We start from the raw sequence: 14,470 nt of genomic DNA on the forward strand, positions 1-14,470 counted from the left end.
CAATTACCAAAGAATCAAAATTTGCAATCAAACTTTACATCATCTCAAATAAATAATAATTTATCACACGTTGATGGAAGTGCTCAAAGCTCAAAATACTCGAATGAAAAGTATGAGTCATCAAAATACTCAAATGAAAAGTATGAATCATTAAAACACTCTAATGAAAGGTATGAATTATCAAAAAACTCTAATGAAAGGTATGAATTATCAAAAAATGAGTATGAAGGAAACAAAGTTTCTTCGGGTTTTCAGTCACTTCAAAAAGTTGAAATGCCTCTGCAAGTTGTCTATCAATCCCCTAAAGCGCTTTCAAACTATCAAACAGCCGAGACAGTTCTGGAAAATAAACATCAATCCAATAAAGTAGCTACTCATCGTGAGCGAGTTGACATTGCTACTGAAAAAACACAAATTTTACGCAACTCTTTATCAAACGATCAAAAAACCGAAATGGTTTTACAAAAATCACAAAATTTACGACAAGAATCTGCAAACTTTCCAATAAGTAACAACAGCCAGAAAGAACAATTTATGCCACAGGGGGGTATGCACAGAGTTCTCATTTCACCAACCACCGTGTCTTATAAAAATAACGAAGATTTTTTTCAAAGTGATGATCAATTTAAAACTTTCCCAAGAAATCATACAAAAAAACAAAGCTATGTTAACACGGATTTGGAATCTTCGACTGATAAAACCAATTTAAAAAAACATCAAAATAGAAAACTTTCATTGTTTCCTAAAGAAAGAACCGAAGGTATATATATACAAAAATTTTTATTTTAATTATTATTATTTTTTTACTTTAGGAAAAACACCCTTAATAAATTCAACTTTTATTCTAGAATTACAATTTGGATAGGAAAAGCAATTTAAAAAAATTTTTAAAAACCAAAATTTATCTTTTTATTTACTTTTTGAAAGTTGCTTTCACCAAATATTAGTACTTTGAGTGAGTTGAATTGTGAACGAAAATTATTGTAAACGAGAACAAAAACGAAAATGAAAGTACTTTATTAGCCAGTACGAAAACGTGAACGAATTTAATTTTAAGAACAAAAACTGAATGAAAACGATGACTTTTAATTTTGAAATTGAATAAAAACTGATTCGAAAGATATTATGGATTATTATTATTATTATGAATATTTTCGTTCTGTTTTTAAAAAGAATTAAATTTTTTTTAATTTATAAAAAATTTGTTTATAAAAACTAGTTCTAAAATCTTAAGAAACTATTAGCTAGCTTTTATAAGAAACTTATTTTAATGAAGGAATATTTCCTAATTTTTCATCTACATATCCAGGCTTGTAGCAAGCTTTTTTTGTTGAGATAGGTGACTTTCTGACATGGGGCATTTTTATCATTATTAGATTTTTAATGACTATATATATTATTGTATTTTATATAATAACTATAGCATATTTATTATTATTAGCATTTTTATGATTATATTTTTATCTGCAAAGTTTCCAGCCCCCTAAAGTTAAAGGGGGTTTAAACTTTATATCATCAATAAGATATTTTTGTATGAATTTTAAAAATTGTCGACGAATATATAATTATTTATACATAGTAAAAAAATTATTTTATAAACTCGTTGCTCTCACGTTAAGGACAGGGAGAGAAAATGCTTTAGAACTTTATTTGTTCTTAGGCTCTGGTCATCTCATTTTTTTGCAAATCTTCCTTTTTTAAAACAAAAACTTATAATTGTTTGGAGGGAAATCCATGTCTGAAAGTTACCTTTATCTCAAACAACAAAAAAACCTTGCTAAAGGCCTGATATCATATAAAGCCTTTTTAAACTTTATTTCATCAAACCCATTCCATACTGTATTATTTATCTTTATGATAAAAGGAATATCGAAATAGTAATCTTAATTAAAAAAATAGTAAACTTAATTAAAAAAAATATAAGTAAGAGATAAATCGCTCTTTTGCACGGCGAATTTCAGACAACGAATTGAACATATCACGCAAGAAGCAGTTAAAATCTAGATGATGAGTTTAAGTAAACTAGGTTCTGATAGAAAAAAAAACAATACAGTATGGAAATGGTTTTATTACGACGTATCATCCAACAAATCTGAATGTTCAGCAATACTTGATGGTAAAAAAAGTATATGCAATTCAAAGTTGTGTGGAAAAAAAGCCAACAAATTTTGAGGTTTGTTTTTTGACGAATTGCCTTTTTTTTCAAAACGAAAAACTCATTTATTTTTTACGAGTAAATGCTTAATAACTTATACGAACTTATTAATAGCTGGATAGATAAATAAGTAGATAGATAAATATTAATAAATATAAGTATACAAACAACTTATGCGAACTTGTTTATCTATTTTACAGCTTCATTTAACAAGAAACCATTCTTCATTATTCGTTAAGCTTAAACAGATGGAATCAAAAAAAAAAAAAAACTAAGTGAAGCAAAGCTCTTGTGGATAAAGAGAAAAGCAGAATGAAGGTGGGCGCACTTAATAGAAACCATCAACTCAGAACCAAATTTTGTTGCAACGCATTAATTGTATGTGCAACCGTGGCGCAGTGGCTAGAGTTCTGGCTCAGGTTCAAGGTTCAACTCTGGCTCTAGCCCAAAAAGCGAAATTGGTAAAGAAGAAGGTGTGAGCTTTCACGGTGCTCTGTGATTAGAACTTAAGAACTTCTGGGAGAACCTTAATAACCACAAAAATAAAAATATTAAAATTAAAAAAAAAAGTTTAAAGATTACCGTACTAATTCAAATGAGCATTATAGTCGACTCAACTCCCTTATTCATATGATAACTACAATGTGTAATTCAGTTACATTAGTGGTTACTACAGCTTTTAGAAAATTTGTTAATATCTCATAACCTTAATTTGCAATGCAAAATTTGCAAGTCGTCTGTGGCACTGGGAAAAATTGTTGACAAAAGTGGTAGGACTGTGATCAGAGACTGTTCGACAAGATTGAAAAGCAACTATTTTATGGTTAGGAGACTTCTTGAGATCAATACATCTATCAACAAAGCACTTGGAGACCTAAATATTGTTTCTCTTGCTAATAGCGAATGAATATTGCTTTAATATTTTGTTAATCTTCTAGAACCTTTTGCTAATGAAACTGATAACTTCCAATTAGATGGACTTTTTAATATCAAGTTTTATACCTTCATTACTCAATATAAAACGCCACCTTGAGCCATTTCAAGAAGCAAAAGACGGACCAGCTAAAATACTTGCTGACATACGTTGTCGGTTTAAAGTTCTTTTTTAACCAAACGATCTTAATTTTAATCAAGTACCAAGTCTCTTTGATTCAACATCTGCAACATTTCTGCTAGATTTTGAGCATAGACAAATTAGAGACAAAGGCAGACATTTTTTCAAATGTCAAAAAGTCTTTGAAAAAAAACTTACCTTCGACAAGTACATCTGCTGTTTCTGATGAGATTGTTCTAGCAATAAGCGGATTAACAAAATGGAAATTTTTGCGTTAAAACAACAAGTAAATGAAACTAGGCTTATTTCAGATAATGAAGCAAAAAATGAAATTTAAAAATGTTGTATTGAACTTAAAAAAAACCAGGTGTGCCAAATTGTTCAAATGCTTAAAGAAAAAAAAACGTTCCTTTTACCCGCATTTTGCACCTCAAGCCTAATAAACTTGAGGTGCAAAACCTTAAGGAAGCTATTGCAACACAAGCATGTGTTGAAAGACTCTTTTCAATCTGTGGTCTTCTCACAAATGAGTTTGGCATTAGTACTCTTCTTTGGGGTGGTATTTGCAAACTGACTTTTAATTTTTTAAGAACTTTTAAACGCATGACAACCAGTATTTCAATAAGTAAATTTAAAAAAATTGTTTAAAATGATTTAACTTTAATTTTTATATATGGCAACGCTATAGCGTTGCCATAGATAAAAATTAAGTTAATGAACATATATGTTCATTGCTGCATGTTTTTACGCTAAAACTATATCACATAACTTAAAAAGTTTTTTTAAAACTAGCTGTACAAAATATTCTTTTTCTGGTTCCGGTTATGTGGTTATACTTAACCATACGTACCAAACATGACTGCTTCTGAATTATCTTATGCTCTTTTCATATTTACCTAACCAACTCGGGAAAAAAAATGGCAGTCACAATTTTGTTGTTTTGAATTTTCAAAATTTTTAAGTTTGAAACCATATGCATTAGTAATTCCGCAATTAAGTGTCAATGAAAAAAAGCATTTACCAACTTTTGAGCACTGCTTACAAAAGGATTATGCAGTCTTTATATCAATCTTCTAAAAGTTTGTCGAGCAGATCATCATCAGTTTCATTATGTTCCAAACTAGCACTGAAGTTCTTCATGTTCTTCATATGAAGATCTTCATATTTTAGGTATGAGTGTAAAAATTTTAAATTGTTTAAACATTACATTATTATATATCATTAAAAAGTGCGTAAACTAAATGTTATATAAATCATTTTCTTCTATAAAATGTTATGTGCATTAAAGTAACAAAACTTGACAATAAGGAATCCTTAAGAAAACAGAAACTAATTTCGAAATATTCCGTTTAGTTAACGGCATTTGGGTAGTAATAGTAACTGATTGTATTGACATAATACCAATCGCGTTTGAATTGCAGTTTTTAGCTTTATTTGCAGAGAGTGTTCGTTGTTTAAGTTTAATAGTGATACGTTTCTGGAAACTAATTTGTTAAATAAATAGGGACCACGATATATAATTGAGAATTTTGAGAGACTTGTTGTTTCAAAACGTATCTTTAAGTTGCCTGTTGCTCTTGTATTGTATTTATTTATATTGTTTTTAAAAAAGTGTGTTGTAAAATGTTCTGGAACCAAACTTAGTTTATATTTAAACATGAAAAGTATATTTTTAAAAATATTTATTTGAAATATATTTAGTGCGTTCATTTGTTCCAGTAAGGGTTGAGCATGAGTAAATTTGTTTTTGTTGTATACAAGTCTTGAAGCGTGTTTTTGACGTAAGTAAAGTGGTTGTAATTTAGATTTGTGGGTGCTGGCCCATGCTATATTGGCATGTATGAGATAGCTATGTATGAATGAAAAGTAGATGAGTTTTAGACTTTTTTTGACAAAAATGGTCTTGCCTTGTAAAGTAAACCTATGTTCTTTGATATTTTTGTGTTTATGTAGTTTATGTGGGGTTTCCAGGTGATGTGTTCATCAATTAGAACTCCTAAAAACTTTGTATTCAGAGCGCTTTTGATGGTTATATTTTCTATATTAATTTTTGGTATATTCAGGGGTATTTTTTTAATTTGTTCATTAGAGTGGAATAGTAAATACTTAGTTTTTTCTATATTGAGTGACAGTTTATTTAATTTTAACCATATGTTAATTTTTTTTAGTTCAGCATTTGTTTTTTCAAAGAGGTCTTTGATTGTCTTTGACTAGTAAAATAAGTTTGTATCGTCGGCAAATATAATGGTTTTAAATTTATTAGAGGCGTTTGGAAGATCGTTTATATAAATGAGAAACAAAAATGAGGAGCAAAAAGCTTTTTCTATCTATAATAACACACTGCTGTCTGTTATTAAGGTAGTTTTTAAACCAATTTAAAGCTTGATTTTTTATACCATAGTTTATCATTTTTGTTTGTAAAATCTCATGGTTGACGGTGTCAAATGCCTTTGACAAATCAATAAAGATCCCTAATGTGAATTTTTTAAAAAAATGATCTACTTATCCTACTTGAGAGGTCAAGGATTGCATGCTCAGTTGAGTGTAGCTTTTAAAAACCATATTGACCTTTATTGATAATTTTGTTAGTTCTTAAGTATTCATTTTATTTATTATAGATTAATTGTTCTAAAAGTTTTGAGAATACCGAAAGGATTGAGATTGGTCTATAGTTGTTTAAAGAATTGGTTTCTCCTAATTTATAGATTGGTATAATTTTAAAGATTTTTAGTTTATCGGGTACAATACCTGTTGTAACTGATAAATTAAATAATCAGCAAATTGGATTATGTATCTCCCCAAAAACATCTGACACTACTTTGCAAGAGGTATCATCGATTCCTGGGGACTTAATTTTAAGTGATTTAATAGCTATTTCAAGTTCGTCTTGATTTATTTCATTGAAATTTATGAAAGAGCAGTGTGAGCCTGTTAAGTAACTTTTAAATGTATTATTTGAGCATTGAATTTTTGATGCAAGATCAGCACCAATGTTGGCAAAGTAGTTGTTAAATTCATTTTAAACTTGCTTAAAGGTTTCAAAATAAATAAGACTTAAAAATTAAAAGAGATAAACTTTCATGTATAAATAAAAAATTCACATATATATTAAGTTTATCGTTTAGTAAGATAAATCGTTTAGTAACATAAATATTTCAAACTTAAGTTAGTGATAAATTTGGCTGGGAAAGATATTTAGCGTTAAAAAAATTTTATATCAAAGATTTTATATTAAAGTAGTATAAATATGTTATATTCTGCTTCTCAAATTTTTTCTCAAATCTTTTTAAATGGAATCCGATTAAAGTAATCGGTTCCGTTACACTTGCTTTCGCATATATCTACATATTTAGTTAAATTTTAAAAATGTTTTAAAGTGCGCGTAAAAAATTATTTTTTGTTGATATAATATAATTCGATTATATCAACAATATATATATATATATAGTTCTATAGTTTGTTGCGTTTGGGAAGAGCTGAAGGAAAAAAATAATTCTTACGCCAAAACATACATCACTTTTAATTACTTTTGACTTTCATCCAACATTTGCGTGTTGTCAGAAAGTTAAAACCATTAATTTAATTACAATTTAATCGTTTTTTAAAAAAACTACAAAAGCGCAAATTTAATTGACCAGAATGTTTTTAAAAATATTATGAATGTTTTTAAAACATTCTGAATGTTTTTAGCAATATAAACAATGTTTTTATTTTTAATTTTTTTAATAAAATGTTTTTATTTTTTTTACTGTAAATCATGCGCGGAGTGTTGCTACATCGACTATCTTATAGCATGACTCGCAAGGGAGTGCTGCTACATCGACTGACAAATAACCTGACTCGCAATGGAGTGCTGCTATATCGACTGACAATTGCCTGTCTCGCTATGGAGTGCTGCTACATCTACTATCTTTTAGCCTGACTGGCAAGGGAGTGCTGCTAAATTGACTGAGGGTTTGGTTGGGCAGGCAGTCTATCAATTAATAAAAAAAAAAATTCCGGTCTTGCATTTTAATTTTTACTTTTTGTCAACAAAATTTGGAAAAAACATTCTGACAACATATAAGAGTTCTATATATATATATATATATATATATATATATATATATATATATATATATATATATATATATATATATATATATATATATATATATATATATATATATATATATATATATATACATACATACATATATAAAATTATATTTTAGATACAATATATTATATAATATATTCAACATTAAAACGAAGAAACAACAGAAACTCCAATCCTAACATAAAATTTTAAACAAGTATTCATCATATTTGAACAGTTAATTGATTATCAAAATTAAAATCACATCGATATATTTTCACTTTAATTATAACTATCAATCGTATAATATTTATACAATCATGCGTGATATTTACCAATAGTTATAAGCTGATGACGTGTAAAGACCTATCATGTTATAAATTATAACATGAAAATAGTATAACAATAAAAATAATAATAAAACAATAATAAAAATGATAATGATATAACAATAATAAGTTAGTAATAATAATATTAAATACAGTAATATACAACAATAAAACCTAAAAAGCATTTGTAGCAAATAGAGATTATCATTAATAACACTGGGCAACAAAAAAAAAAAAAATTTTTTTGTAGCTTTAGTAATTTTATTCAGATTATACTAATTTTGGGCTGAGAAAAAAGAAAATAAAAACGAAAATTTTATATTAGCTCTAGTTTCTGAGATATACAATAGCAATAAATTTTTATTTCAGTTAATTTGCAACAGAGCAATATGACATATAATTTACATATTCTAATAATATTTAAAGTACATTTGGTTTTTTTTTAATGCAGATATATTTTAACAGTTTTAAACAATGAAATTATGATCATCAAGCTAATAGCTATAAATATGATTATGGGGTATCGTAACAAGATTGCGAACAAATTACGACCTTAGGAGCTTCCCAAGTTTCCTTTGCTTGCCCTTTCAAAACTTTGTCAAATGCAGGATCCTTTATAAGTTGACATATTTGTGGCGCAATAAAAATACCCTCTTTAACTTTTGCATCACTTGTTTTTGGAAATTTATTTCTTAAATACCTAAAAGTCTGTCCTTTTTGTTCATACCTTTGACAAAAATTTTTATTAAACCTAACTTGAAATGTAATGGTGGAAGAAAAACATCTTTTGTAATCACGAGTGTTTCAGCAATAACATTTTTTTCATCTGTGTTGAGATTTCTTGCGGGCCAGTCTTCTTTTCTATAATGTGAAATTTTGTCTCTACTGTCCCACAAAGCAGCAGTATTTAGTATACCCTAATTGCATTCTTAAAAGTATAGCAAAGACTTTTAGATCACCACAAGTTTTGTTAATTATAATTGTTAATTATAATTAATTGAGTTGAGTAGAACTTTCATGTTTATATAAGTCTCTTTCATGTGAACTGCAGGGCCAATAGGAATATTAAGAAGACGGTTTTGATTTGCAGTAATACACCTTTCAAGTTTAGCAAGTTTTAAACAAAATTGAAAAAAACTGAAAATTTATATCCTTGAGAGAAACTTTTTGCTTTTATTTCTTTAACTAGAGCTAATATATCATTTTTAATGTTTTTGAATTCAGCAGGTGGAAATACATAAGAAATAACTAATTTTGGTTGCGATACAAAGTCACTGTTGGGCAGTTTAATAATGCAAAATAAAAAATATAGAAACCATAATAACATCACAAACAAAAACAAAATAATAAAACAGATAAAAAGGAGAAAAGAAAACGGAAGAAGTTAACGACATGGAAAGAAGAGTTAAAGAAGTAGAAGTCCTGGCAGAGTTTTTTTATGTATCAGAATTTTTCAAGCATAATATTTTAGAAGGAAATAGAAATATAGATATGATATATCTATATTTTTTTATATATCTGGTACATGAACATGAATTTGGTAATTTTTATACACAATAGTAATTATAATTTGCTACCAGACCACATGGCGGTGATGGTATAACACAGTCACGTGACACAGCCTAAAAATAAAATTTTTCATTTATAATTTAATCTTTATTAAAATAATTAAATACAGAAATAAAAAAATAAAAAATTACATACCTCTTTCCAACATATACTAACTGTGTAAAGATTTAGCTACCAGATCTTCCGCCTTTTCTCCTTCAAAATAATAATATTTTAGCCCCTCCGCTTCCTCCTTCACTCATACCAAAAGTTACCGAATTCATGAAAACGAAAATTAGTTATGAAAAGTGCGACATCTGGTATGCTATCTGAGACACCTTATTTTTTGATGATATTTGACAGGTGAAAAGAAAATTTGTGTAAAAAATGTAACAAATGGTTTTAAAAAATAACCGAACTTTTATTTGACAACATCTTACCACGAGAACATCAACAGAATTTTTATAAGCAATAAAATCAATAAATAACTTAAGAACAATGCATAAAATTCACATAAAAATTAAGGCAAAGTTTATAAATATTTCTAAAAGAAACTCAACTAAAACACATTTGTCTAATGCTACTAAAAAGGAAAATTCAAAAAATTTTTCTTTTTTAGCATATTTAGCTGCTCCAGATGTCGTGATTTCCGCGAACCTAATGCATAAAAAAAAAATTAATGAGAGAATAACTAAGCAAGGGAAATTGCATAGAAAATAGTTTATGATTTATTTTTATTTATAACGTGTTACATGGTTTAATAACAATGCCACAAACTTAACAGCCGTATCAGCTTTACAGGATGGTGAAAACGAGAGTTTTTAATTGTGACTAAATGAATATATATATTTTTTATGTTTCATTTTTAGAGTTTTATATTTTTATTTCTATTTCATGAGTTTTGTATTTTTATCTCTAAGTTTTATACTTTTATTTTATTAAAATAAAAGTATAAAACTCATAGATAAAAATACAAGAGAGTAACTAAAAGGGGCCGATAGTTCATTAATTATTTTTATTAAAGATAAACTTTTTTTACATGGGTTACATAGGGTCTCCAGATACAGGTTGCTTAATGGAGGACATAGAAAAGTCTTAAGGAGGACAAAAGAGGGCAAACTTAATTTTAGTAATATTTTATAACGAAAGGTTGTTTTAATGGCCTTTTTTATGGTGAGAGGGGCGAGACTCTGACGCTCTTACCACGATACTGACACCAGATGAGAATAAACAACAAAGTTTAATATCCGTTAATTTTATATAAGAAAATGTTAATGGTTGAAGTGAAATCTAGAAGGTAAAATTTCTTTAGCGAGATTTTCTGCAATTAAAGAAAAGTAATCATTAAATGTGGTTTTAATTATTTTCTTGTTATTTATAGTTATATTATTGATATTTAGGCGAAGGTGTATTTAATTCACGTGTGAATAAAACGATAATTTATTTTAGCCGTATTTCAATTGAAATCAACTGAGATATGCCACCCTCCCCTAAAACGTGATTCAAGTACACCTCCGCCGATATATTAAAACTATCTTTATTACTATTATTCTTTGATTTAATATAAATAATACTCCATTCTCTCCAGGTATTTTTAAGGTTATTTAGATTTTCATTAAAGTAGGTTGAGTAATATGTTTTTTTTTTAGTATAACGGTAGGTTACTAATTTTATTTCTGATATTTTGAATTTTTGAAAGTATTGTAGCTTTATATTCTCATTTTAACATTTTATAAACTTCTTGTGCAACTTATTTTTGATTTGTGTTGATGTAATGATCCCATTAGTAATCCATGGCTTCAATAAAGATTCATCAGCTTTTTGGTAGACATTTTGAAAGGGGCACTTGATAATCATCAGTAATCTTTTAAGTGCATTTAAAAACTTAGAATTTGATTTATTAAAACCATAGTTTCCTCGTCGATTTAGTGAAAGCCAAGCTGTTTTTTTAAGGTCTTTAAAAACTTTTTTTTCATCAAAGTTTTTAAGACATCTAGGATATACTTTGTTCTTGCATGGAAAGGACATGAACTGAATAAGATGGTCAGCAAGGGTACTGTTAGGTTGCCTGATTTAGTATTCTATGTGTGAAAGTTTACATATATATTATATATAAGTCTCTTTGATTTTGGAGTAATTCTGGTTGGTTGAGTAATTAATGGGAAGAGGAAGAACAAACACCTTAGATTTAGAAAGTTAGAAACATCATTACAGGAGTCGTATTTTAAAATATTAATACTGAAGTCTCCTGAAAAAACTATATTTTTGTTCTCTAGTGATAACTTTTCAAGTAGGGTTTTTTATATTAGTGATATTGTACTCACTAGTGTTCATACATGTTCAGTGTTCATACATGGGTGGTGAAAAATGCAACCTACAATAATATTTTTTTCTTATGGCAGTAAAACTTGATTTAAGCAAGTTTCATATATAGCAATTATATTGGGTTTATTATTCATAAAAGGAAAGCAGAACTTTTAGGTCCTCAAGGTAATATATGCCAGGGGTGATAAACCTATTTACATTTACATGTAAATAGGTTTTTGAATCAACACAAATAGCTTTGTTATGCTCAGCTGTATCAAAGTGTTAACAATTAATATTATCACTGTCAATTATCCAGTTATGTATCTAATTATGTATCCAATTGTGAAATAAACCTCAAAATTATATAAATATGTGTTAAAAATAAAATATAAAGATTTTTCAGTCACCATAGGGAAAGTAATGATATCATTGTTATCATTTAATAATATTTTATACTATTTAAAGAACATGGTTTTGGATTAAAAATTTAGTTGTAAAGTTTTTGAGATTTCGGTGCTAACTTCAAGCATCAAACTACTATTTGCAAAATTTTATTTTTTTTATATTTTGAAATTTTTTTGTCACAAAATCATTAGTTTTCTTCATTCATTAGTTTTTTTCTGTTTTCATTAGTTTTTTTCAACTCATTAGTTTTTTTTCATTTCAAATTTGGCATTTGGGCAACCCCAAAAAATATTTTCCAAATTTTGTTTTAAGTTTAATGATTGTTTACTCTTTATTTTAATAAATTTTTTAAAATTTTTATTTGTTTATATATAGTTCTAGCTATAAACTTTAATGAATTGCAATTATTAACTAACTTAACTACAAAAATCTATGTAAAACAATAAACATAAGTTAAAGTTTTCTTTATTATATTTTAGTAAGTGAAAAAGTAGAAAATGTTGAACAAAGAAAAGAAAGTAGAATCCGGGCTGAAAGTATTCAGTATGAAAAAAGAAGAGAAAGTGAGATTCGGAATAAAGATATAGTACAAGCAGAGAAAAAGTTAAAGAATGAAAAAGTGATGAATGATTATCAAAAAAGTCATAGTAAAAATCAAAAAGAACGCTTGATGGAACATCATAATGAGGAGGTTAACAAATTAAATTTATATTTACAAATCTCCTGTAAACTAAGGGCTATGCTTGTGGTAAAAACTCTTAATAATTTTGGGAAGCTGTTTTCTTGTCAATATGTAATAGTTTTTTTATTAATAATACATTGCTAGTTTCATTAAGTAAGTGTACATACATTATTCAATCTTCTACTGCTAAATTGTAAATCGTTATAACAGAAAGGTTCTATATTGCATTGGATGTTAGCAGTAAAACGAGGGCTATCTATTCTGTATACTTACTTCATATACTTTATCTGAGAAAGTTTTTAAAATTATTGAATCATTTTTTTCTAACCACATGAAAATTGTTATTGATAGATAACACCCCTCTTCATTTTCAGTAACTTCACAGGATTCTATTCTTGGTTCTGTGTTCTTCCTTATATATAATTATGTTCTTCCTGTTCTTCTGTTTGCTGTTTGATTCTACAGTCTTGACAAAAATTCATTGTATTTTGATCGCTTAGAACAGGCTTGATCTTGGCCAAGGTTAGAACAGGCTTGTACTTGGCTGCTTGGCCGTTTAGAACAGGCTTGATCTTGGCTGATTTTGATTGCTTAGAAATGCCGATCTTGAGTCTGATTTCTCTTCTGAGACAACTTGAGGCTTACAGTTGCTTGCAGCCTTTAACTATAACAAAATTCAGTTATTTACTGCTTTTAATTATCTCAATATTATATGTATTGATAAATGGCAACACTCTTAATAAGTCCTCTACTTTACATCTTCTCAGATTTTCATTCACTACAGACCTTTCATAAAAACTGTTTATAAAACCCGCTGCAAAGTTAGCATCTTTAAATATCTTCTTCCTCCATTTATTGCGCTTGTTCTTTTATTGTGTTGGCTATTTTCTTATTACTGATTCCATACTCTAGCTCCATAAATCTCTTTTTCATTCTTGTATGTAGTACTGTTGTCATATTTGTGCTGGTTCTTATAATAAGTAACCAGCACAAATATCTTTTAAATTAGGTCTTTGTCTAAATGATCCCTCTCTCTTTTACACATGCAAACCTCTACGAGCTATTGATTGCTCTGCTTGACTACAGTTATATATTTTTGTTGCAACAGCATGTTTTTGAAAATGTTGTTGGGACCATCTCTAGCTGCTAAGTTTGAGCCACTGTCCCATTTTGATAAGGTTGCATTTTTTTCTTTCCTTCAAATATTTTTATGGTTACTGCTCAAACAAGCTATCATCACTACAAGTTCCATATATCGTTACAACAAGTTCCATCAAATTAAACTCAATCTCGTGAGACTTGTCATTCAGCTAAGTAGCATTCTTTTACTGGAATTGCTCCTTTATGCTCACCCACACATGTTCCATATAAACTACAAATCATGTGTCAGAAAAACACCCTTCATGTTTTCCTGACACATGATTTGTAGTTTTTTTAAGTTTTTTGTCGATTGCTTTCTTGCTCTTTAACTCTTTTCTTTGTTTTTCTGTTAAATATCAACTTAATTTCTAACTCCCAGTTATTACCTAATTAGTGGTTGCTTGCAGAATTGTTGGAAGTGAGTTTTTTGAAAAAAATCCACCATCTAATGGGTTTTATATTTATTTAGAAAAATGTTTATGATCTGGAAGTTGTATGTTTTATTAGTCTTTGACAAATGTCAAAAAAAAATTTAGTTTCTGATTGTTATTAAGTCAAGTTTTTGGAAGTAAAACTGAGACAATTGTTCTGCCTCAGCTTCAGAATCTCTGTAATATCTTCCAAATTTCATCCCAATCCTAAACAGGGATAAAATGAGGTACTTTAGGAAAAAGCTTCTTTTTTTTTAATTTACTTGAAAGTAAAAATACAACATTGTAACAGTTCAGGAACACTATACAAAGTCAATTTTTTAATTTGTTGAACTTCAAAA

At 27.9% G+C, this 14,470-nt stretch overlaps 1 protein-coding gene across 3 annotated transcripts in view; it reads left to right on the plus strand.

Annotated features, from left to right (window-relative positions):
- LOC101234985 (putative uncharacterized protein DDB_G0282133) overlaps positions 1-14,470 on the plus strand; it is a 41,244-nt gene that overhangs the window by 18,823 nt on the left and 7,951 nt on the right. For all 3 annotated transcript variants that reach the window (XM_065804495.1, XM_065804496.1, XM_065804497.1), the window contains 2 exons: positions 1-760; positions 12,356-12,567. The exon at positions 1-760 is cut by the window's left edge and continues 1,327 nt beyond it. In XM_065804495.1, coding sequence (XP_065660567.1) covers positions 1-760; positions 12,356-12,567 — 972 coding nt within the window. The remainder of the gene's footprint in view (positions 761-12,355; positions 12,568-14,470) is intronic.

Source organism: Hydra vulgaris, chromosome 09 (assembly GCF_038396675.1).
Source record: "Hydra vulgaris chromosome 09, alternate assembly HydraT2T_AEP".
Taxonomy (NCBI): Eukaryota; Metazoa; Cnidaria; class Hydrozoa; order Anthoathecata; family Hydridae; genus Hydra; species Hydra vulgaris.